Raw genomic sequence first — 23,045 nt, forward strand, 5'->3', positions numbered from 1 at the left:
GTTTGTGTCTAATGGCCAAGCAGCGGAACCGAATAACACCGGCATCGGCATCGCAAGTCTCTGTGTCCTTGATATAAGGAACAACACTTTGCTCTATCCAAGTAAAAACACAAACTCAACTGGTCAATTGCTCGATCAATCTCAACATTGCACAAAGAGACTATCATCGTCTCCCACCATCTTTCCAACTCCTTCAATCATGTCTGACAACGAGCCAATTGCCGTCATCGGCAGCGCATGCCGCTTCCCCGGAGACACTTCCTCCCCCTCCAAACTCTGGGATCTCCTCAAGTCCCCCCGCGACCTGCTTACCAAAGTCCCCTCCAACCGCTACAACGCCGATGCATTCTACCATGCCGACTCCAAGCACCACGGCACCACCAACGTGCGCCACTCGTACTTCCTCAACGAGGACCCCGCTAGGTTTGACAACAACTTCTTCAATATCCAGCCCGGCGAGGCTGAAGCTATTGATCCCCAGCAGAGACTCCTCATGGAGGTTGTGTATCAGGGCCTTTGCGCTTCTGGGCAGACTATTGAGGGGCTGCGTGGGTCGCCTACTGCTGTTTATGTTGGTGTTATGTGTGATGATTGGAGTGGGATTATCACCCGTGATTTGGAAGTGTTTCCGCAGTATGGTGCTACAGGTATGGCGAGAAGTATCATGTCGAATCGTATTTCATACTTTTTCGACTGGCATGGCCCGTCTATGACGATTGATACGGCTTGTTCGTCGAGTTTGGTCGCTGTTCATCAGGCTATTCAGACTTTGAGAAGTGGAGAGTCTGAAGTTGCCATCGCAGCTGGAGCCAATCTGATCCTTACCCCAGGTATGAGTCCCAAACCTAGACATTGAAGTGATGAATGACTGACCAACTAGGTATGTATGTCGCTGAGAGCAAGCTATCTATGCTTTCCCCATCAGGTAGGTCCAAAATGTGGGATCAAGACGTAAACGGCTACGCCCGAGGCGAAGGTATCGCCGCCGTCGTCCTCAAGCCTCTCAGCGCCGCAATCCGCGACAACGACCACATAGACTGCATCATCCGCGCCACAGGCGTCAACCAAGACGGTCGCACCCCGGGTCTCACCATGCCCAGCGCCACAGCCCAAGCAGACCTCATCCGCAGCACATACGCCCGCGCCGGTCTCGACATCAACAAGCCCGAAGACCGCCCTCAGTTCTTCCACGCTCATGGTACAGGTACACCTGCTGGTGATCCCCGTGAAGCTGAAGCTATCTATCGTGCTTTCTACTCGGATGTCAAGGATGATAAGCTTTACGTTGGGTCGATCAAGACTGTGCTGGGTCATACCGAGGGCACGGCTGGTCTTGCGAGTTTGATCGGGACGGCGCTTGCGATTCAGAATAAGACTATTCCGCCGAATATGCACTTTGATGTTTTGAATCCCAAGATTAAGCCGTTTTATGATAACTTGGAGGTTCCGACTAAGGCTATTGCTTGGCCTGAGACAAAGAAGGGACAACCTCGACGAGCTAGCATTAACAGCTTTGGTGAGCATCTTTTACTTACGACTTGATGTGATTGCTGACGAGACTTTAAGGCTTTGGTGGTACCAATGCTCATGCTATCATCGAAGCTTACGAGCCTGGCACTACAGATAGTGCCCCTGGTCCACTGTTCAGCCCATTGACATTTTCCGCTTCATCCGAGTCATCCCTACGATCTCTACTCTCCTCCTACTCAGGTTATCTCAAGTCCAACCCTGAGCTGTCACTGAAAGACCTCGCATACACTCTACAAACACGACGCTCCACCCTCGCCTACCGCGTCGCCATCACTGCTTCCGACGTCGAGGATGTCTACACCCAACTCGACGCCATAGAGAACGGCGAGCAATCTAGTACCATCGGTGTGCGCCAGGTCACCAAGGCTTCTCCCAAGATCATGGGTGTCTTTACAGGTCAAGGGGCTCAATGGCCACGCATGGGCGCAAGACTTCTCGAGGAGTCTGCATTTGCGTCAAAACGCTTTTCCGAGCTTGACGAGGCGCTTTCAAGCCTTCCTAAAGATGATCGACCTTCTTGGGCTCTGCGGGAGATGATTATTGCAGATGCCAAGTCTTCGAGGATCGCCGAGGCTGCTATTTCTCAGCCTTTGTGTACAGCTGTTCAGGTTGTCTTGGTTGATCTCCTCCGACAGGCTGGTGTTGAGCTTTCCGGTGTCGTTGGTCATTCATCTGGTTTGTGAACCCTCCTAATTGCGATGTCAAATACTAACAGAGAGATCAGGTGAGATTGGAGCTGCTTATGCGGCTGGTCTTCTTACAGCACGAGATGCCATCCGAGTCGCTTACTACAGAGGTCTCTACGCTAAGCTCGCGCAATCTCCCAACGGTTGCAAGGGCGCTAGTAAGTAAATGCAAACCCTCCACAAGAAACTCACTAACATAACTGCTCAGTGATGGCTGTCGGAACTACCTTCGACGATGCATCAGAGTTCTGCGAACTAGATGCCTTCCAAGGCCGAATCCAAGTCGCTGCCAGGAACTCCTCTTCCAGTATCACTCTCTCCGGCGACGAGGATGCTATCGTCGAAGCTATCGAGACCTTCAAGGATGAGGGTAAGTTTGCTCGTCAACTGAAGGTCGACACAGCTTATCACTCGTCTCACGTCCTTCCCTGTGCCAGACCATACCTCGAGGCCATGGAGAGCTGTCAGATTGAGAGTGCTACTCCTACTGCGACAAAGTGGTACTCAAGTGTTCACGATGGTCAAGTAATGACAGCTGAGCTACTAACTCCCCAGTACTGGGTCGATAACATGACCAGCGCAGTCTTATTCTCTCCTGCTGTGGAGCATGCTTGGCAGGAAGGTGGTCCGTACGATCTGATCATCGAAGTTGGTCCTCATCCAGTGCTCAAGACTCCCTGCCTTGATACTCTGGAAGACATGATCGGAGACCGCCCTCCTTACTCTGGTGTCTTGGGTCGTGGAAAGGACGATATCCAGCAGTTCTCCAACGGCCTTGGCTTCATCTGGACTCAACTCGGCGCAGGATCAGTTACTTTCGAGCGCTTCGAGAAGGTCGCATCCGACTCCAAGACTGTTCCGTCTTTCATCCATGACCTTCCCAACTATCCCTTCGACCATGCAAGACAGTTCATGTCGATGTCGAGGGTATCAGGTTGGTACAACAGCATGCAGGAAGCTCCTCATCCCATTCTAGGCAGACGATGCCATGATCGCGAAACATCGCAGACGATTCAGTGGCGCAACGTGCTGAACCCCAAAGAAATTCCTTGGCTGCATGGCCATCAGATTCAGGGTCAGATCATCTTCCCAGCTACCGGATACATCTCTATGGCTGTTGAGGCCGTGAACATCATTGCAGAGTCGAATTTGGGCCTTGTCACGATTGAGGACCTCCGCATCGGCCGAGCTCTTGCGTTTAGCGATGATGATGCAAGCGTTGAGTCGATGTTTGATCTAAGAATCATCAGCCGTTCTGAAAAGGAGATAGAAGCTGAGTTCTCATGCTACTCCGGCCTTCCTCAGAATCACACTACAAGCATGGTTCTGAACGCAACTGCTCATGTCAAGGCTTCCCTCTCTGTGCCGACTGTCCACGAACTCCCCAACATCAAGGTCGATGACTTCAATCTTTGTGAGGTTGAAGTCGACAGATTCTACGACTTCCTCGGTCGCCTCGGATACAACTACTCCTGGCCCTTCCACGGTACCACCAGCATCCGCAGAAAGGCAAACTTTGCTACAGGTACTCTTGAGGATCAGTCTGGTTCTGAGTGGGAAGACCAGCTTCTCGTTCATCCCGGTATGCTGGATACTTCTCTCCAGACTACTTTCGCCGCGTTCTGCTGTCCAGGTGATGAGCGCATGTGGGCTCTTCACTTGCCAACCAGTTTCCGCTCCATCGTGATCAACCCCTACTTCACCTCCGCTGGTATCGGAAAGCAGAAGAGCTTCCAGTATCAGTCTGTCGCTATTGAGGAGAGGAAGGCTTCCAAGGTCATCGTTGAGCTAAACTTGCTTTCTGAAGAGACTGGAGATACGTTTCTTCAGATTGAGGGCATGGAGCTCGTTCCTTTCTCACCTGCTACTCCAGAGAACGATGCTATTTTGTTCTCCCGCTTTGACTATAGGCTTGCCAGCCCCGATGGTGAACTCACTGCTGCTGAGTATTCTTTCCGAGATGAGGACTACAGGATGGCACTTGACTCTGAGCGCATTGCTTTCTACTACCTTCGTCGGCTGGTTGAGACTATCACGCCCGAGGAGAAGGCCAACACTCTTCCTCACTACCGACACCTTGTGGACTGGGCAGCTCATGTTGTCCCTCAGGTCATTGACGGGCGCAACCCCCACATCCCATCTAGCGCTCAGAAAGATACACATGAAGACATTCAAAACATCTTGAAGAAGTAAGTTTGCCGTCCGGTGTTGCAAGATGTATGGCTAACTGAGCACCAGGCACTATGAACGTGTTGACGTCCGTCTTCTCGAATCTGTTGGCGAAAACCTTCCTCAAGTCATTCGCGAAAGCGGTAACATCCTTGAACACATGACAAAGGACGGTATGCTCGACGATGTTTACGAGGAAGGCTTTGGTCTTGATCTGGTGAACAAGTACATCGCGCACATGACAGCTCAGATTGCCCATCGATATCCTCGCATGAACATCCTCGAGATTGGTACGAACATTCTTCCCTACACCCAGTGTTCGATCATACTAACATGACTTAGGTGCCGGAACTGGTGGTTCAACCCGAGAGATCCTCCCCCGTCTCGGCTCAGCCTTCTCAACATACACCTACACCGACGTCTCAGGCGGTTTCTTCGACACAGCGCAAGATCGCTTCCAAGACTTTGCCGACCGCATGATTTTCAAAACCTTCGACATGAACATCAGTCCTGGTTCTCAAGGCTTCACCGAAGGAACATATGATCTCGTGATCGCCTCCAACGTCCTGCACGCCACCCTCGAGCTAGAGGATATGATGAAGCATGTCAGAAGTTTCCTCAAGCCCGGCGGTTTCCTCATAATTCTTGAGACGGTCAACAACGACTGTTTACGAGTCGGTTTACCTATGGGTAGTCTTCCTGGTTGGTGGCTCGGTGCAGAGCATGGTCGACGCTGGGGTCCTACCCTTACGCTGCCGCAGTGGGATTCTTTGCTTTGGAAGTGTGGTTTTGGTGGTATTGACACTACGACGCCGCCTGTTCACAAGATCCTTCCTGGTCATGTCTTCTGTGCTCAGGCTCTTGATGAGCGTGTTGAGATTCTTCGATCGCCTCTGAGCCACCTTTCCGACCTTCCTGAGACCAAGTCTACGGAGCTCGCTATCGTTGGTGGAGAAACACTCAAGGTTCATAGGATGTGCGAGCAGATTTCTCGACGTCTCAAGCCGAAGTACGCCAGCATCGCGCGCTTCAACTCGATTGAGGAGCTCAACACCAGCGGTCTTGCAGACTCTTGCACTGTTGTGTCTCTCACTGAACTCGATGAGCCGTTGTTCGCCAACATGACCTCCGGCAAGCTGGATGCTCTGAAGACACTTTGGAAACAGGGTGGAAGTATCCTCTGGGTTACTTCTGGTGCTCGAGATGAGAATCCTCACTCTTACATGACCACCGGAGTTGGTCGTTGCATGCGCTTCGAGTACCCCAACATCACTCTCCAAGCTCTCGACATCAAGGCCATGACGGACCGCACTCCAGAGCTCATCGCAGACCATCTTCTTAGACTAGAGCTATTGGACAAGTGGTCCAAGGAACTTCGCTCAGAAGAGCTGCTCTGGTCTTTGGAACCTGAGATCTACATTGACGATGACACCAGTATCGTTCCACGACTGTATCCCTACGAGTCTGGAAACGCGCGATACAACGCTGAGCGTCGCAATGTCGTCAAGTATGCTAATCTTGAGACTGACAGGGTCATTTTCGCAGAGAATGAGGGCAAGTGGGAGGTTCAGCATGCTTCGCCCCTTCATATTCCCCGGGAGCTGCCGTTCGCTGCTAAAATGAAGACCATTCGCATCACGCATTTCTCGCCTGCTACTGTCAACGTTACTCCCGGCGTCAGTCTGATGGCTTGCGTTGGAATCGACACAGTTTCTAGTGAGAGACTTCTCGCTGCCACTCACATTGCTGAGTCTCCTGTTTCCGTCCCAGCGGACTGGTGCATTCCTCTCGGAGAGCTCGATGCAGTTGATACGCTAGCCAACGTCTCAGCCTTCTTGATTGCCTCTAGCATTCTGAAGCATGTGGCCACCGAGGAGACTCTTGTCGTTCATAATGCTCCTTCTCACCTTGCTTCCGCCTTGGAGGGTCTCGCCAAGGAATCATCCGTCACTGTCTTTTTAACTACGTCCGACAAGGCAAACACAAAGGGATGGCAGTATATCGACAGTCACTTGCCTGAGCGAGTCATCAAGGCATCTATCCCCAAGTCAGCCACTAAGTTCATCAACCTATCGCAGGATGTCAATGCGAAGGAGACTGGCCGAGCCATCTCTGCATGCCTTCCCCGCTACTGCGAGACCATCAATGCAGAGCGACTCTTCGAGTCGGGCAAGGTGATTCGCCAATCCGTGTCCAAGGAAGAAGTTTCCATTGTATTCAACAGAGCTTTCTATGAGGCCAAGTCGCTCTCTAGCACAGCTATTGACGCAAGCTTGGTCTCCCTCAAGGACATCTCTGGTGTCAGTGCAGCTGAAGTCCGCTTTGCCGTCGTTGACAGCAAAAACTCTTCCGTCAAAGCCTCGATTCGCCCTATCGACGACGGAAGGATCTTTCAGGCTGACAGAACATTCCTCCTCATCGGTCTATCTGGTGAACTTGGTCAGTCTCTTTGCAAGTGGATGGTTGAGCAGGGAGCTCGAAATATTGTTCTTACCAGTCGTCGCCCTAATGTTTCTCAACACTTCCTTGACGAAATGGCTACCATGGGTGCTACAGTCAAGGCTCTTCCGATGTAAGTACACATTTCACCATCATAGTATCTGATACTAACATCTCCAGGGACGTTACCAATCGCGACTCACTACACGCATGTGTTGACACCATCCAAAAGACACTTCCTCCCATCGCAGGTGTCGTCAACGGCGCCATGGTTCTTCGAGACGCACTCTTCGAAAATATGCCCTACGAAGACTTCATGAAGGTCCTAAGCCCCAAGGTCCTCGGCTCCCAACTCCTCGATGAGATGTTCTACGACACCCCCCTCGACTTCTTCATCTTCTTCTCCTCCACCACCGCCGTCATGGGCAACAGTGGTCAGAGTAATTACATCGCTGGCAACATGTTCATGAATGCCCTCGCAGCACAGCGTAAGAAGCGCGGTGTCGCCGCTTCATCCATTGACATCAGTTCCATCATTGGTCTTGGCTACGTCGAGAGGGCTGAGGACCTTAGTGAGGATACTTTCATCAAGATGGGTTACAAGCCTATGTCTGAGCAAGATCTACAGAAGTTGTTTGCTGAGGCTATTGTTCTTGGAAGGCCGGAGTGCGATGAGGTTTGTGAGCTTGTGACGGGTGTTACGCCTATCTACACTGATGCTCAGGCTAGTGATCAGTACTTGAAGGATGTCAAGTTTGGTCACTTCCTTATGGAGCGTTTGGATACGCAGGCCTATACTGGGAAGACATCTACTGTGCCTGTTAGGGTGCAGTTGGCTGATGTCAAGACCAAAGCCGATGCTGTAGCTATCATCAAAGGTATGTTTTCTTCACTAACTCGAGTGATCATTGCTGACCTTATAAGATTCCTTCATTGTACGACTTCGACGTGTTTTGGCTGTTGGACCAGATGAGATCATCAACGAAAAGGTCACTCTAGTCGAACAAGGTGTTGACTCTCTGATGGCTGTCGAAGTCCGCTCCTGGTTCATCAAAGAACTCGACGTCGACATTCCCGTCCTCAAGATCCTCGGCGGAATGTCCGTTCCCGACCTCATCGAAGAGTCCCTCGACCTTATTTCCGACTCCATCCTTGACGTATCGTCCCTCGAAGCCGGCAGCGCACCAACAACCCAATCCATTAAGCCCGTCCTCCAAACAGCCCGTGTCACACCACCCGAGAGCTCCCACGGCACAAGCGACGAGAGTAAGCAGCAAACTGGCTCAGACTCCTCCCGCTCACCAATAGACACACCCTTGACATCAATGGAAAGCCAAGAACCTGCCAAAGCGGAAGACAGTACGGACAACTCCACTCCCCTAAAGACCTTTCCTAACGAGCTGTCCAGCATCATGTCCTACGGTCAAGCAGGCTTCTGGTTTCTAAACGATTACCTCATCAACAAGAAGGCGTTCAACATGGCCGTCATGTTAAAGCTCACGGGCCAGATTCGCGTGCAGGCTTTAGAGAAGGCTGTGAATCTTGTTGCGGAACGTCATGAGATTTTGAGGACGAGGTTCTTTTGGGGTGATGATGGTGATGAGAGGACGCCTTTACAGGGTATTAACCCGGCGGATATAAAGTTGACGACGAAGAAAGTCGTTGATGAGGGAGAAGCTGAGATGGAGTTGAAGAAGCTTCATGATGAGGAGTGGGATTTGAGTGGTGGTGAAGGAGTCAAGATCACTTTACTGTCGTTATCGGATAATGTTCATTTTCTTTTGTTGGGTATGCATCACATTTACATTGACGGATACAGCTTCAGTGTGTTCTTCAAGGACCTTGAAGTTGCTTACACAAAACACACGCTCCCTTCTCTTCCAGTTGAGTCACAGTATCGATATTTTGCACTTCAGCAACGACAGATGTATGCGAACGGCGATCTCACCAAGTCTATTGAGTACTATCGACGAAGCTTCCCCAAAGAGTTCACGCCTGTCGGACTTTTCCCCTTCGCTCTCACGCCTGCGAGACAGTTCGCCAACGACTATTCTCAACATGAGGCCAAGATGAGTATTGATCCAGAACTCGCTACCAAGGTTCGACAACTCGCTCGCGTTAATCGCTCAACTTCATTCCACGTCTACCTCGCGGCCTTGGAACTTCTTCTCTTCACACTTCTCCCCAGCGCAGAGGAAGTCTTCATCGGTATCGCCGACGCCAACCGCAGCGACAAGAAGTTCATGGGCAGTCTCGGCTTCTTCCTAAACCTCCTCCCTCTGCGCTTCGGGCGAAAGAGGCGCGGTACTCAACTCAGCTCAATCATCCAGACTGCCCGCGACACAGCATACGGAGCACTTCAACACTCCCAACTGCCATTCGATGTTCTTCTTCGAGAGTTGAACGTTCCGAGATCTGATAAGTACACGCCTATCTTCCAGGTCTTCATGGACTATAGACAAGTTGTTCAGGAGCGTTCGTCGTGGGGAGGTTGCAAACTCCATGGTGAGAAGTGGCATAATGCTGGCACGGGATATGACATTGCTTTGGAGGTTACGGAGAACATCACCACGGATACTCTTTTGAGTATGAGACTTCAGAAGCAGCTTTACTCTGAGGAGCACACTGCTCTTCTTCTTCGGTCGTATTTGAGTGTGCTGGAGTACATGGTCCAAGGGACTAACAAGGCTGCTGATGCTGCGCCGGCTTGGTCGAAGGATGATCTCCAGGTTGCGTTAGATGCCGGAAAAGGTAAGTCACTTCCATCTCCAAGCTCTGCGATGCCCGGCAGGGAACACTGACTATTATACCAGCACCCGAGTTCCTACCAAAGTGGCATCCAACCATCAGTCATCACATCGACCAGATCATCCAGGCCAACGCTACCAAAGTCGCTCTCAAGGACGGCAACGGCACTGTGCTCACGTATGAGCAAATGGGCAAGCGGATCGATTCCATTGCTCAGGCTCTCGTCTACTCTGGGACTACGCAAGGCACAGTAGTCGGAGTCTTCCAAGAACCCTCCTCCAACTGGATCTGCTCTCTTCTCGCCATCTTCAAAGCTGGGGCAGTCTACGTTCCTCTCGATCTACGCAACTCCATCCCTCGTTTGACTAGCATCGTCAAAGCCTCTCGGCCTTCGCTTATCATCACGGATCACACGACTGATGACAAGGTTGAGCTCATTGGTGCCAAGTTCATCACCAAGCTTCAACTATCCAAGTTGGTCGATCAGGAGTTCAAGGAGCCGAACCGCGCTAAGACTGGATCCCTTGCTGTTATTCTCTTCACTAGCGGCTCTACCGGTGAACCCAAGGGTCTCATGATGACGCATACCAATCTCATTTCCTATGCCGAAGTCTCAAGCAAGACCTTCTCCAAACCTGATGAGAATCTCGTGGTCCTGCAGCAGAGTCCGTTCAGCTTTGACTTTTCACTTGATCAGACCATGGCTGCCTTGGCGAACGGTGGCTGCCTCTGCATCGTGCCTGCGAGTAAGAGAGGTGATCCCGATGAGATCAGCAAGATCATGGTCAAAGAGGGCGTTACTTACACTACTGCCACACCTTCTGAGTATGATTTGTGGCTGCGATACAGTACCAGTACTCTACGACAATGCATTTCGTGGAAGTACGCTTTCTCTGGCGGCGAGGCGATGAGCCACAAACTAGCCCGCGAGTTCGGAACCTTGAACTTGGCGAACCTTCACGTCTTCAACGGATATGGGCCAGCTGAGACGACAATCCTCTCACATCGCATCAACCTCAAGTACACGGACCCTGAGCTTCCTGACCCCCTTCCCGCAGGTTATCCCATGCCTGGTTTTTCAGTCTGCATCGTCGATGAGAAGATGCGGCCTGTTCCTCTTGGTGTGCAGGGTGAGATTGTCCTCGGTGGTCCATGTATCGTCTCTGGTTATCTCAATATGCCTGACTCCACCAAAGACAAGTTCTTGCCGGATACCTTCTTCGGAACTAGTGGAAAGGTATACCGCAGTGGAGATCGTGGGCGTTTATGCCACGATGGTTTGCTGTTCTGCGATGGTCGTCTTGAAGGCAGCAACATGATCAAACTTCGTGGTTTCCGCGTTGAATTAGATGAAGTGGAAAAGACTATCATAAGTCACTCTGCTGGCGCGCTCTCTCACGCAGTCGTAACTCTCCGAGGCAGTGAGGAAGGTCGTTACCTAGCAGCTCATGTTGTTTTTGCTCCCGAGTTCCCTGAGTATAATCGAGAAAGTATCATGAAAACTCTTCGTCAAACACTTCCTCTTCCTCCCTACATGCGCCCTTCCGCCTTCCAGATCCTCGCCGACATCCCACGAACCGCCCATCTCAAGATAGACAGAAAGGCCATTCAAGAAATGCCTGTCCAGGTCTCCGATTCTCACGACTCTGGCGCTTTGACCATCGCTGAACAAAGATTGGGCGAGCTTTGGCGTCGAGTCTTGCCTCTCGATCCTGGTTCTCTTTCTCCCGAGTCTGACTTCTTCCTCATTGGAGGCAACTCTATTCTGTTGGTGAAGCTGCAGGCTTTGTTGAGGCAGACTTTTGAGACAGCGCCTAAACTTGTTGCGCTTATGGGAGCTAGTACGCTTGGTGCTATGGCTATTGTTCTTGAGAACTGCGGATCTGTTGGCGTTATTGATTGGGACAGAGAGACTGCGCTGCCAGATGATCTTCGAGGTGCTGCGACACTGCGCCCAGTCAGGACGACGAAGGACATCACGGTGCTCCTGACTGGCTCGGCGGGATACCTCGGTCGTCATCTTCTTCCAGCGCTTGTCAATGACTCTCGAGTCACACGAGTCCATTGCCTAGTGCGGTCTGTGGACAACGAGAAGTTAAGTACTAGCTCCAGCACCAAAGTCAGAGTCATCGAAAGCGACGTGTCGAAACCTGACCTAGGTCTTTCTGCATCGACTTACTCTCGTCTTGCTGAGGAAACAGATGTGATCATTCACTCTGCGGCTAATCGGTCTTTCTGGGACAGATACGAAGTTCTCAGACCAGATAATGTGGACTCCGTAAAAGAGTTAGTCAGATTCGCCGCTTCTTCTGGCCGCTCGATCCCGTTGCACTTTCTATCATCTGGAGCTGTGAAGACGTATGATGGAGATGGTTTGACACCACCGACTGATGGTAGTGATGGTTACGTGGCTACAAAGTGGGCTTCGGAGACATTCCTGCGAAACGCTACTGGTTCAATTGATCTTCCCGTCTACACCCATCGTCCCACCGTGAGCAGCACGTCGCAAACCAAGGCAGACCAAGCCTCAATCATCAACGAACTCATCAGCATCGTCAAGTCCCTTGGCGTTCGACCATCTTTCGAAGGAGTCACCGGCTCAGTGGATGTACTGCCAATTGGCGACATTGTCATGGCCATCCAGGACTCTGTCCTGAGCTCGAGTGCTGGTGGAGAAGGATACAACATTGTGCAACATGAAGCACATCAACGTGCTTTCGTGGAGGATTTCGCAGCTGTTGTGCGTGCTGACGATACTTTAAACAAACTTCCTAGTATTTCTATCTTAGACTGGTTTGGTAAGGCGAAGAAGGCTGGTTTTTCTTATTTCCTTGCGTCTCAGGATTTGGTCATGGGTTCGGGCGAGGGTCACTTGGTTTCAAGGCGTTGATTGGGTCTCTGCCTCTGGATTTTACTTTATTTTTTAGATTAAATACATAATCAGATTGCAACAGTTCATTACAGATCAAGTTCGCAAAGAACCGTGTTTCATAAAGTACGATTATGTGAATTTTCCCCAAATAAAAGCATCCAGGCCGCTATCTTATAAGAGAGGCTTGTTTAAAAAGTACGACGTCGAATAATAACACTCGCCAGAATCACACAGGCCATCCACTACTTCACAATCGCTGCTTGACGAGCGCACGGTATCCAACACCAACCTAATCATAGGTCTATCCTTGTACTTGAACATGAAGTTCATCCCCGCTAGCACCGCTCTAATTCCCCCTACACCTTGAAAATAGTCTGGTAGTTTTGTTAGTCATGTCAACATCTTAACCGTTGAGCACTCACGGCGTGAAAAGAGCTATCTCACGTTAAGCGAGAGATTCATTAACGAAGGGCTCATGCATCGAGCGCTTTACCAGTTTGGGTGAATAGTCGGCTTGCTAGGCTTTTCGATCGTACGTCTTGCCAGTTTCGGGTGGTCAGTTGGCTTATCATGACCTGTCATCGAACGCTTTGCCAGCTGCGGATGGTTGGTCGGTTGATCATTCTTTGCCATTGAGCGCTTTGCCAGTTGTAGGTGATTCGTTGGCTTATCATTCTTTGGATCTGTGGGCTTCTGTTGAGCAGTAAAACTTATCATCCGCAGCATATTAGTTGGGGCTCCTTAGATATCCAGAAGGGTTGATGGTCACCTACGTCTGAACTGCTCCGAAAAGGAGGCAAGAAAGGATGATGGATTTGATTCCTAACATTGTTGTTCTTGGTAAGATTTTTTAAGGGAGTTCGGGATCAATCTTGCTCATGTTTAAGATGATTCATTTCCAGTAGGTTATCATCTTTATTTATAAGATGAGGATTACATGTTCTCACCCGTATTCCGAGTACCTTGCCCATAGTTTACCGGGGACTTTTTAGAGTTTACAAGTTATACCGCGTAGTCGGGTAAGGCGGTATATTAGCTTCGGCACTCAGGCACCATCAGCCGCTAAACAACATGTCAATACGACCCGAATATAACAAAGTGTTTAATTTAATCATCTCTCAAGCCGGCTTCCGACAAGTGCTGCAGACCGATTTTGAAGTGATTGGAGATCGGCATCTATACCAAATACCTGTGTTTCCTAACGAGCTGCTGCTTCCTCTAACAATACATTTATAAACCTTCAATGGCAATATAATTTACCGTCTCAAGCCTAAGCTTTATTTTGTGATTAGCCACAGATCCATACAGGGAACAAGTCGATTAATGTATACTGTGTCCAAGTGTCTACTAAGATGATATGTTAATAACCTTTGCAGACTTATAAAAGGAGTAAAGAACGCTCAATCTCTTGATGTCAATGCGCACGTGAGCCATAGCAACTTATTGGGTACATGCTTGCGGCTCCATGTAACGGTAGCAACCGCTCGTACTCCATAATTTGCCACTTCAAAAGTCTAAAACCTTTCGCCTCTATTATTTTGCCTTACGGCCGTTGTATCTACCTAGGGTGATCCTTTTCGCACCACTCGTTGACCTCGTATTAACAATATTAGCTAATATTATGAATGTAGGATGTGGAATAAGTCAATTAATTACCCGATAAAGCACAGGTCTTTTGCCTTCGATACACTACTCATTGTTGCTTCTCTCTCCCGTGCCATCCTTTATCCGCTTTCAACTTACATCACCACTTCCGCGCTCAGGCCTTGCTAGTCGGTTAGTCCTCGGGCAATTATTCGATAGAACTTATTGACAAGGGTGCTTTGACCGTCTCTACAAAGCGAGCAGCCTCAAGCCAGACCAACTTGTTGCAGTCAAGATCATCAACATCAATAGCAAAGATACCCTCAATCCCGTGTATCTGTTAAGAGACACAGCCCCTAATTTTCAGACCTAAATAAACATGCCAAATCTCCCTCTTGAAACCACTCGCGGTCCTTCTTCCAAGCATGGACAATAATGTCTTTTCCTACAGCAACCACTCTCTCGTAGTTCTCACGGCCCCATGCTGGGAAGTCAGTAGTCACGCAAACAAGATGCGTTCCAACGTGTATAGCGGTCTGAAAAGCGATCTCTTCGCTGATATGTCCGTATCCTTCGATGAATCCCTCCATCATCCATAGTCCCGCATCGATGGACTTGTATAGCCATAGCGCATACATTTCGGCAATCATTTCTCCGAAATCTACGCTGGGCAGACCGAGTTGCGTCATTTCCCAGTCAACGACGAATACGAGAATCTTCGTGCCTTCATTGATAGCAGCGTTGGGGAGAACAACACTACTCAATTCAATTTCCAGAACATAAACGAGGGCAATGAACTTACTTTCCGGTCCAGAAGTCTCCGTGGATAATCTGCAGCTCGTCCGTGTTTTCCTTCTCTGATGCGGCCAGCTGCTCAACTTGCGTAAGGATATCCTCCACATCGTTGAGAATACCTGGATATTCCTTAGTCCGCTCATGAAGCCATCCGTAGTTCAACATGTGCCGAACAGCTTGACCAAACTCGTTCTGGGCTACAAGCTCTCGGTGTTTGACTTGTTGAGCACTCCATGCCACGAAATCCCGTAACCAGCTGCCGAGTGCCTTTCCGAGTTCATGGCACTGGGGCTGGAATGACTCAGGCGTCGGTGGGCCATAGTTTTTAATGGCATAGTCCTTTAGATGAATACCATCCGACAAGAACTCCAATACCTGAGTTGAGCTGTCTTGATCAAAATGATAGAACTTTGGCGTTCGCACAACGAAATTGTGGGTGTCACTCGGTTGATTGCTGAATGATGAGACGGCTGATAAGATCTTGAGACTCTCTATCTCGATAGTCTACATCGCGTCAGTTATTTGAGCTGATATTGTTCATGGGATCTCACACTACGGAGTGCGGGTAGTGCAAACTCTGGTTTGGACGCCATATACGGCTCTCCGTGTTTGACCAAAACCTCCTCCTCTCCATTGTACAGAGGCCTCACAAGTTCCGCCTTATAGATCCAATTGACAGATCCACCCGTGATCTTCTCCAGTTTCGAAACTTGGAACTTGGTGCCCTTGAGTGCTTTCTGGACTTTGGAATCGAAATCAGGATGTGTTGATGCCATGGTTATAGGAGGTCTTTGTACAGCAGACTTTGCAGAGACCTTTCAGAAGTGGACTGTAACAAACTCAATAGTCAGTGGCTTTCTTATATAAATGGTTGTTGGTGATCAGCAGTCAGCATTATGCCAAGTATTACCACTGACATCATCTGACTGTTGTTACCTCAGAGGCTCCAAGACCGTAAATAAACAACGTAAGAATTCTTTTTGAGGCTTTCGCCATTGACTTGTAATGACTCTTTAAGAGATATGCGGTAAGATAAGGTGTTCAAGTCACAATCGGACTGTCGCATATCACGCTGATCGCCAGTATGAATTTTCGAAAACGAAGAGATCTATTCTAAGCATTCTATACGTCTATCGCTGATCTATCTCATTAAGTCTACGCCATTAGTTCTTGCTGCTCAACGTCTAAAGGTGAGTAGCATCCTCCTTGATCTTGGCCATCATTCGCTGACCAATCTCACCATCAACCTTGCTAAACATAGCAACGACAGCTTCTCTCAGAGGAGCAGGTGTACCAGCCAAGCTTCCAACAACATTGCCCACAAACTTCTTCTTCTCAGCATCATCAAAGACTCTCCTCCACAGATCCCTAGGCTGAACAAAGTCCTCATCATCGACGGGGATCTCGTTCAGACCGAGCAGTGCGTTGGCAGCAATACGCTCATGGTGTGTGATCTGGGTGATAGATTGGGTGGTGACGCCGGGGCTGAGAGTGCTTCGGACGTAGTTGGGGTCGCCACCGTAGTTCTTGGTGGTGGTGATGCCGTCGCGGACGAAGGGGGCGTAGACGGGCGCAATAGGACGGTTGGGAGGGAGTTGGGCGTAGTTTGAGCCGAGGCGGTATCGCTGGGCGTCGGGGTAGGCGAACATGCGAGCCTGAAGCATTGGATCAGGTGTCATGGCGATACCAGGGACCAAGTTCGATGGTGAGAAGGCAGCTTGCTCGATTTCGGCGAAGTAGTTCTCAGGCTACCGTCACTGTCAGCACTCAATCATCCAATACTATCGGAGATGAATATACTTACGTTCTTGTTCAAGGTCATCTTTCCAACCTCAATCAAAGGAAACTCCTTATGAGACCAAATCTTGGTAATGTCGAACAAAGCCCGACCAAAGGTCTCAGCTCTCTCAGGCTCCATGATCTGAACATACAACTTCCAGACAGGGTACTCGCCCCGAGCAATAGCATCCCAGAGATCTTCAGTATGGTAATCAGCATTGGCACCAGCCTTCTTCTCGGCTTCTTCAGCAGAGGCGAAGCTGGTGTGGCCAGTCTCGGGACGGAAATGGAATTTGCAGTATCGGGGACGCCCAGAGCTGTCGATGAGCTTGAAGGTGTGAACGCCAAAGCCGGTTACGCGGCGGATGGAGTCGGGAAGACCGCGGCTGCCAAAGAGATGCATCAGGGTGTGTACACTCTCAGGTTGATTGACGTGAAAGTCCCAGAACTAAGAACATTAGATCATGTAGTCATAATAACCAATTCGGGCAACTCACCATGGTGGCATCAGGTCGGTTGGTAGCGGGATGTCGCTTGTGGCTGCGGTTCAATGAAGGGAATCGCATGGGATCGCGGACGAAGAAGACAGGCTAAGGCGGTCAACAAAAGAACTACCATCGATCACAGGATTGAGACTTACAACATGGTTCCCGACAATGTCATAGTTTCCTTCCTCTGTGAAGAACTTGACAGAGAAACCTCGAACATCGCGAACAGTATCGGCGCTGCCCTTCTCACCACCAGTGGTACTGAGACGGAAGAGAACTTGGGTCTTCTTGCCAGCAGTGTCGAGGAACTTGGCGCAAGTCAATTGAGCAATCTCGGGGTTGGTGACTTCGAATTCTCCCCAGGCACCAGCAGCCTTGGCGTGGACGACTCTGCGATGTTTGTTAGTTGGGTTGTTGTGAGTGGTGAGATTAGATGGCTGACTTGCCGTTCAGGAATGCGCTCTCGGCTGAAATGAGCCAGAGTCTCGAGGAGAAGTGTGTCACCAAGAGTTGTGAGACCGCCGCCGCCAAAGACTGGAAGGGTAGTGCTCACTGAGGGATCGCGAACAGGCTGACCTACACACGTTAGGCTATGACAGTAGATTACAGGTCTCTGACCTACCCTCGGTCAAAGTGTACACAGGATTAGACATTTTGAAAGGCTGCAATTGAACGTAATGAAGAAGGACGACAGTTTCAATGACGAGAAAGAAACGAGGAAATTCCCCAGCCTTAAGATAAATTTTCCACTTCCATTACGGCATCCCCAATGCCGAGCCCGCCCCGACAGATAAGAGATGGATCTCACCTCTGCGGGCCTCCGTTCCAAGATTTCGATAAGATAGAGGTTATCGTCAAGAGTACCAGTAAAAGCCCAATCACAGCAGTTACTTTTCTAAGCCGCAATCTTGAAGTGGATTCGGTATTCCCGGTAGTATTACTGCTTACGGCTAGTGCACGCGCTGCCGAAGAGCCGCTAAAACTGGACCCCGAGCGAAGATGTTCTAGAAATGGACACCGGAGCTGACTCGGCATCTTTGTCAGATTGTTTGTAACACGGGTTTTGTGCGGGATTTGTGAGTTTTGAGGTTTTATGGCGCTTTGGGGCTTGACTGTGCCTCGAAAGTGCTGGAGTTTTCGTATGGGGAATACGTCACTTGTTGAATACCGAGAGATCCGTATAGAAACAAATGTCAATGTTGCATCAGAATTGTCGGCATTTCGATGCCGTGAGACGCGTATGTCGAGAACGTTCATCTTGAACATGGAGAACTTGGTCAGTGACGACATTGCAAGATGAGATATATAAATATCACGGCTCTTGAAGGGTCTTGGTGTTTTGCAATCCAGCAATCACTCAGACTTCACTTACAAACATCTCAACTACTCCAAAACTTCCCTGCCTCCACCCTCACTTCTTTGACAAGACCCGTCATCTCTTCAACTCCCTCACAGAAACCTTATCCTCAACAAAATGGCATTCGTCGCAAACGGAAATGAATACGACTTCATCATCGTCGGCGGCGGCACAGCAGGAAACACTGTAGCCGGCCGCCTCGCCGAAAACCCCCATGTCCGCATCCTCGTCATCGAAGCCGGCATCCCCAACCCTCACCAAATCCCCGAAATCACCACGCCGTCCAAGGCCTTCAACCTGCGCGGCAGCAAGCACGACTGGGCCTACAAGTCCACCATGATCAAGCGCGACGACTACGAGCGCATCGAAAAGCCCAACACCCGCGGAAAAGTCCTCGGCGGTTCGTCCTGCGCCAACTACTTCACCTGGATCCCCGGCTCCAAGCCTACCTTTGACGACTGGGAGGCTTTTGGCGGCGAGGATTGGAATTGGGAGGGTTGTGTGGAGTATCTTCGCAAGTGTGCGACTTATCATGATGAGGAGGGGCTTTATCCCTCTGAGCTGGGAAAGATTGGCACGGGTGGTCCGATTCAGATTGCGCATGCTGATCTGGTTCCTGAGATGCAGCCTTGGCGTGATGCTTTGACTGAAGCGTGGGTTTCCAAGGGTGAAGTCCTCACAGAGAATATTTATGATGGTGAGATGAGGGGTCTTACGCATTGTGTTGATACTATCCATGGAGGTCAGCGACAGGGAAGTTTCTTGTACCTCAAGAACAAGCCTAATGTCAATATCCTCTATGGCGTTCAGTCCAAGGAGCTGATCATTGATCCTCGCACCAACACTTGTCTTGGTGTCACCGTCATCAACCCAGCTACCAAGGGAGAGCTCAGTGTCTTCGCCAGCAAGGAGGTCATTCTATCTCAGGGTGTTTTCGAAACCCCCAAGCTTCTCATGCTTTCTGGTGTCGGTCCCGCCCAGGAACTCAAGAAGAACGACATCAACATCAAGCTCGACTCTCCTCACGTTGGCCAGCATCTTCTTGATCACCCTATCGTTCCTTTCGTTCTCCAAGTCAAGGATGGCTTCGGTCTGGAGGACTACATCCTTCGGGATGGTGCCGCCAATAGCGCTGCTGTCGCTCAGTACAAGCGCGACAAGACCGGCCCTGTCAGCTCTGGTCTTCTCGAGCTCGTCGGCTTTCCTCGTATCGACGAACGTCTCGAGCAGCACCAATCCTACCGTGAAGCCAAGGCTGCAAACGGCGGCCTCGATCCTTTCGGCCCCAAGGGCCAACCTCACTTTGAACTCGATTTCGTTGGCATGTTCAGCACTGCTTTCCAATGGCACTACCCCGTTCCCGAGAAGGGTAACTACATGACTGTCATCGTCGATCTTCTACGTCCACTTTCTGAAGGGCAAGTCACTCTCAACAGCAACGATCCTCTTGTCCAGCCTAACATCAACCTCAACTTCTTTGGCAATGATCTTGATATCCTTGCTATGCGCGAGGGTGTTCGTTGGACTTATGATGTTCTCACCACTGGTAAGGGTTTCAAGGATATTGTTCTTGGCGAGTATCCTTGGAGAATGCCCCTTGAGTCTGATGAGGAGATGAAGAGGGCTGTACTTGACCGCAGCCAGACTGGCTTCCGTAAGTCCACTCCATAATTATTGAAAGCTGTATACTAACACGACTCACAGACCCCTGCGGTACTGCACGTCTTTCCAAGAACATCCATCAGGGTGTTGTTGACTCTCGCCTTCGTGTTCACGGAATCAAGAACCTTCGCATTGCTGATGCCTCCGTCATCCCAGTTATTCCTGACTGCCGCATCCAGAACTCTGTTTACATGATTGGAGAGAAGGTAAGATCTTTTCGGCTCATTTCTGGTGACTTCACTGACATATTTCCTAGGGTGCCGATATGATCAAGGCTGACCATCCCGAAATCTTTGGTCAGGATGCTCCTAGCAGGATTAACCCATTCACTAGCCGCCTATAGATAGATATAGAAACTTGATTGAAGGCACTGAGATTAGAATTGGTTCGCGTTTAGCTATAGCATATAGACTTGGATGACTTTGCAATAGAACTTTTTATTTTATTATGTACCTATCTGTCTTACCTCTCCCACACAACCTTTCCAGTACTACTAAATGACTTTTCTTGACCCTGACATGGCAAAACATGTCTCTGGTGTACTGTTGTAGAGAAAGGATGGATTGTGGAGTGTTGATACGTATCACTAGCTCTGGTTGAGTCCACTCACAGCATATACTCATTCCTAGATTCAATATTCTGTTTGATACTGTGTGCACACTAAAGGACTCGGCTACTACCATTTCTTGAAATAAACACAAAGCTCTCATACTTGACATGGCGTCACGGTGAGGGACAAGACTTGAGAATGCTGATATTGTCAGCATTCTGCAAGTACGGAGCGTAATTCATCCACCAATCACAGCGCCTCGGTGCGTGACTCACTCCACAATTGCATCATCTTATTCGTCCGTCAGCATCGTTCAGTGATGGCTAAATGAGGTTCCTTTAAATGAGTTGATAGACCTTGCAGCTCATGATTGCGTCGTGCTCCTTACCTTGAAGCTCTTTTAATCATCTTCGAATCTACCAAAGACTGTTAAGAAAAATGGCATCGACAGCACCGGGCTCGATCAAAGTATTACTACTTACCAAAACTTGCGGCTATCGTCATGACTGCATTCCCACCTTGATTTCAGCCCTCCACTCACTACCATTCTCCATAAGCGCTACTGAAAATTCAAGAGAACTGCTCTCTCTTTCAGACTACGATGTCGTTGCTCTCGGACACAACACCGGCGATTATTTGAATGAAGAGGAAGTCACCTCTCTGTTAAATTTCGTCGAGAATGGCGGTGGTGTTGTAGGCATTCATGCTGCCACATCAGGCTTGAAGACAAACGCCAGGTATACCAAGATTTTAGGCGAAGTGTTCAATGGTCACCCGCCGCCACAATGGATGACTCTTGCTGTCGAAACCGCCGATCACTACATCAACGGATATGAGTCTCTTCCTGGTCCAGACTCTGCACCAGAAGAAGCTCATGCCTGTCCTGTCAAGACAGAGTCTCTTCCAGCGAGTCAGTTTCCCTGGTTTGACGAGGTGTATACGTTCAGATCTCACCCGCGTATCGAAGGCCGCACAATCTTACTTTCGGTGCGGGGGGATAACGAGGAGAGCGCTGAATCGGCCGGCTTTCCGCTGTCGTGGACTCAGACGGTCGGAAAGGGAAGAGTGTACTACACTGCTCTGGGCCATTTTGATGAGGCATATAAGAATGCATGGTTCATGGAAAGCTTGCGCCGAGCTGTGGTATGGACTGCGAAGAAGGATTGAGGGCATGTTTCATGAGAGAACACATTGGTATACAAACCATTAGGGTGAACAGGACGCAGATAGAGACGAACTAGACACTGCATCAGTCTCCTCCGGTAGCTTTGCTCGCTCCAAATCTTTTAAACAAAGCTGTTTCAAAGCAAATATCGTGCGCTGTAGCTTATCTGTAGAGTCGAGAGTCAGGTTGATCATCGCGGGTGAATGATGGCCATTGATGGGACCTTCGATTTCTTGACGAGGTTGTCGTCAAAATTGAGTTTCGAGTCGGCCTGATCTCCACCACTTCGGGGTAATTCTTTCTCCCCTACGCCAGGTGAGTTGTTTTCGGTCATGTTTGATACTGCGCCGCCAAGATATACTCTTAATGCCAACTTGTATCGCCAAGACTGAGAGACCTCCAGTCGGAAGGTCCGTTCCCTGCAGATTCATTGATCTTCACAGCTCCTGCATCAAGAATAAACTTTGTCGCCTTTCGCGGGGTCGTATTGCGGAGTTTCTCCAACGTCGGCTTACCACTTTCAAAACTCCCTTCCAAGCCAGCCAAGAAAGATAAGCAACAAGACCAACAGCGGGAACTGTAGAATTGTGGATCAGGAGGGACGGAACAAGTCTTGGCCCGAGGGCACGTGGAGTTATCAATGCTTGATACCCAGTTTATATCTGGACTCAGCTATTATCGGAGGAATCTTTCCTGATGACTTCTTGGCGGTTTGGTTCGACTGAGTCAATAATGTCTCAAGACGCGGTCCAATCATGAAGTTTTACTCCGCACGCGTGAACGAGGAGAATTTCCCGATGAGGTAATTGGGCACGTTGATCTTGGGAAAAGACAAGATCAACAGAATAAGTTGTTTTTAAAAGAAGATAAACGCGCATAAGTCAATTTATTGAGCAGGGTATTTGATGTTTAACTGTTAAGCTTATCTTGAGATGTGCAGTAATTGCTGAGATGTCAGGATTGCAATGTGACGAGAGAACAAGACCCTGTTGTTAGAACCAGCTAGCCTTGATTAGGACGCGGCTCAACGCGTATAGCATAACGCGTCTTACCCCAATAGGAATGAAAACTACCCTATGCCAACGTTGAACTCACCATTTGCTCCAGGTTTTCTCCATCCCTCGCTTGTGAATACGGGGAAATTCTCAGCTCACAATAATATGGCCTCCGCTTTGACTCCTTGTAGCGACAATCATCCCGCACGCAGAACCACGCCAAGTG

The 23,045-nt window shown here is 49.6% G+C and overlaps 5 protein-coding genes across 5 annotated transcripts; 3 read left to right on the forward strand and 2 right to left on the reverse strand.

Moving 5' to 3' along the window:
* Positions 1–199: 199 nt before the first annotated feature.
* On the forward strand, positions 200–12,462 carry FOBCDRAFT_271719 (uncharacterized protein; the record flags this gene model as incomplete). The annotated part of the gene is made up of 10 exons (XM_031177701.2): positions 200–830; positions 881–1,516; positions 1,567–2,205; positions 2,255–2,374; positions 2,425–4,405; positions 4,455–4,675; positions 4,728–6,957; positions 7,005–7,702; positions 7,749–9,575; positions 9,638–12,462. 10 exons carry the CDS (start codon positions 200–202, stop codon positions 12,460–12,462), a joined length of 11,808 nt encoding a protein of 3,935 aa, XP_031048834.2.
* A 1,922-nt stretch (positions 12,463–14,384) lies between these two features.
* Positions 14,385–15,599, reverse strand: FOBCDRAFT_271720 (kinase-like domain-containing protein; the record flags this gene model as incomplete). The annotated part of the gene is made up of 3 exons (XM_054703983.1): positions 14,385–14,784; positions 14,831–15,327; positions 15,375–15,599. 3 exons carry the CDS (start codon positions 15,597–15,599, stop codon positions 14,385–14,387), a joined length of 1,122 nt encoding a protein of 373 aa, XP_054559958.1.
* A 315-nt stretch (positions 15,600–15,914) lies between these two features.
* On the reverse strand, positions 15,915–17,840 carry FOBCDRAFT_249161 (catalase P1). Its single transcript, XM_059610870.1, has 6 exons — positions 17,713–17,840; positions 17,537–17,666; positions 17,243–17,480; positions 17,100–17,192; positions 16,628–17,050; positions 15,915–16,571 (listed from the first exon to the last, which is right to left on the reverse strand). Exons 1-6 carry the CDS (start codon positions 17,741–17,743, stop codon positions 16,008–16,010), a joined length of 1,479 nt encoding a protein of 492 aa, XP_059464545.1. The 5' UTR covers positions 17,744–17,840; the 3' UTR covers positions 15,915–16,007.
* Positions 17,841–18,197: 357 nt separating this feature from the next.
* On the forward strand, positions 18,198–20,557 carry FOBCDRAFT_157923 (uncharacterized protein). The gene is made up of 3 exons (XM_031177704.3): positions 18,198–20,101; positions 20,152–20,315; positions 20,366–20,557. Exons 1-3 carry the CDS (start codon positions 18,565–18,567, stop codon positions 20,450–20,452), a joined length of 1,788 nt encoding a protein of 595 aa, XP_031048837.2. The 5' UTR covers positions 18,198–18,564; the 3' UTR covers positions 20,453–20,557.
* Positions 20,558–20,917: 360 nt separating this feature from the next.
* On the forward strand, positions 20,918–21,932 carry FOBCDRAFT_219443 (ThuA-like domain-containing protein). Its single transcript, XM_031177705.3, has one exon. It carries the CDS (start codon positions 21,098–21,100, stop codon positions 21,824–21,826), a length of 729 nt encoding a protein of 242 aa, XP_031048838.2. The 5' UTR covers positions 20,918–21,097; the 3' UTR covers positions 21,827–21,932.
* The last annotated feature ends 1,113 nt before the right edge of the window (positions 21,933–23,045 follow it).

This window comes from Fusarium oxysporum, chromosome III (assembly GCF_013085055.1).
Source record: "Fusarium oxysporum Fo47 chromosome III, complete sequence".
NCBI lineage: Eukaryota > Fungi > Ascomycota > Sordariomycetes > Hypocreales > Nectriaceae > Fusarium > Fusarium oxysporum.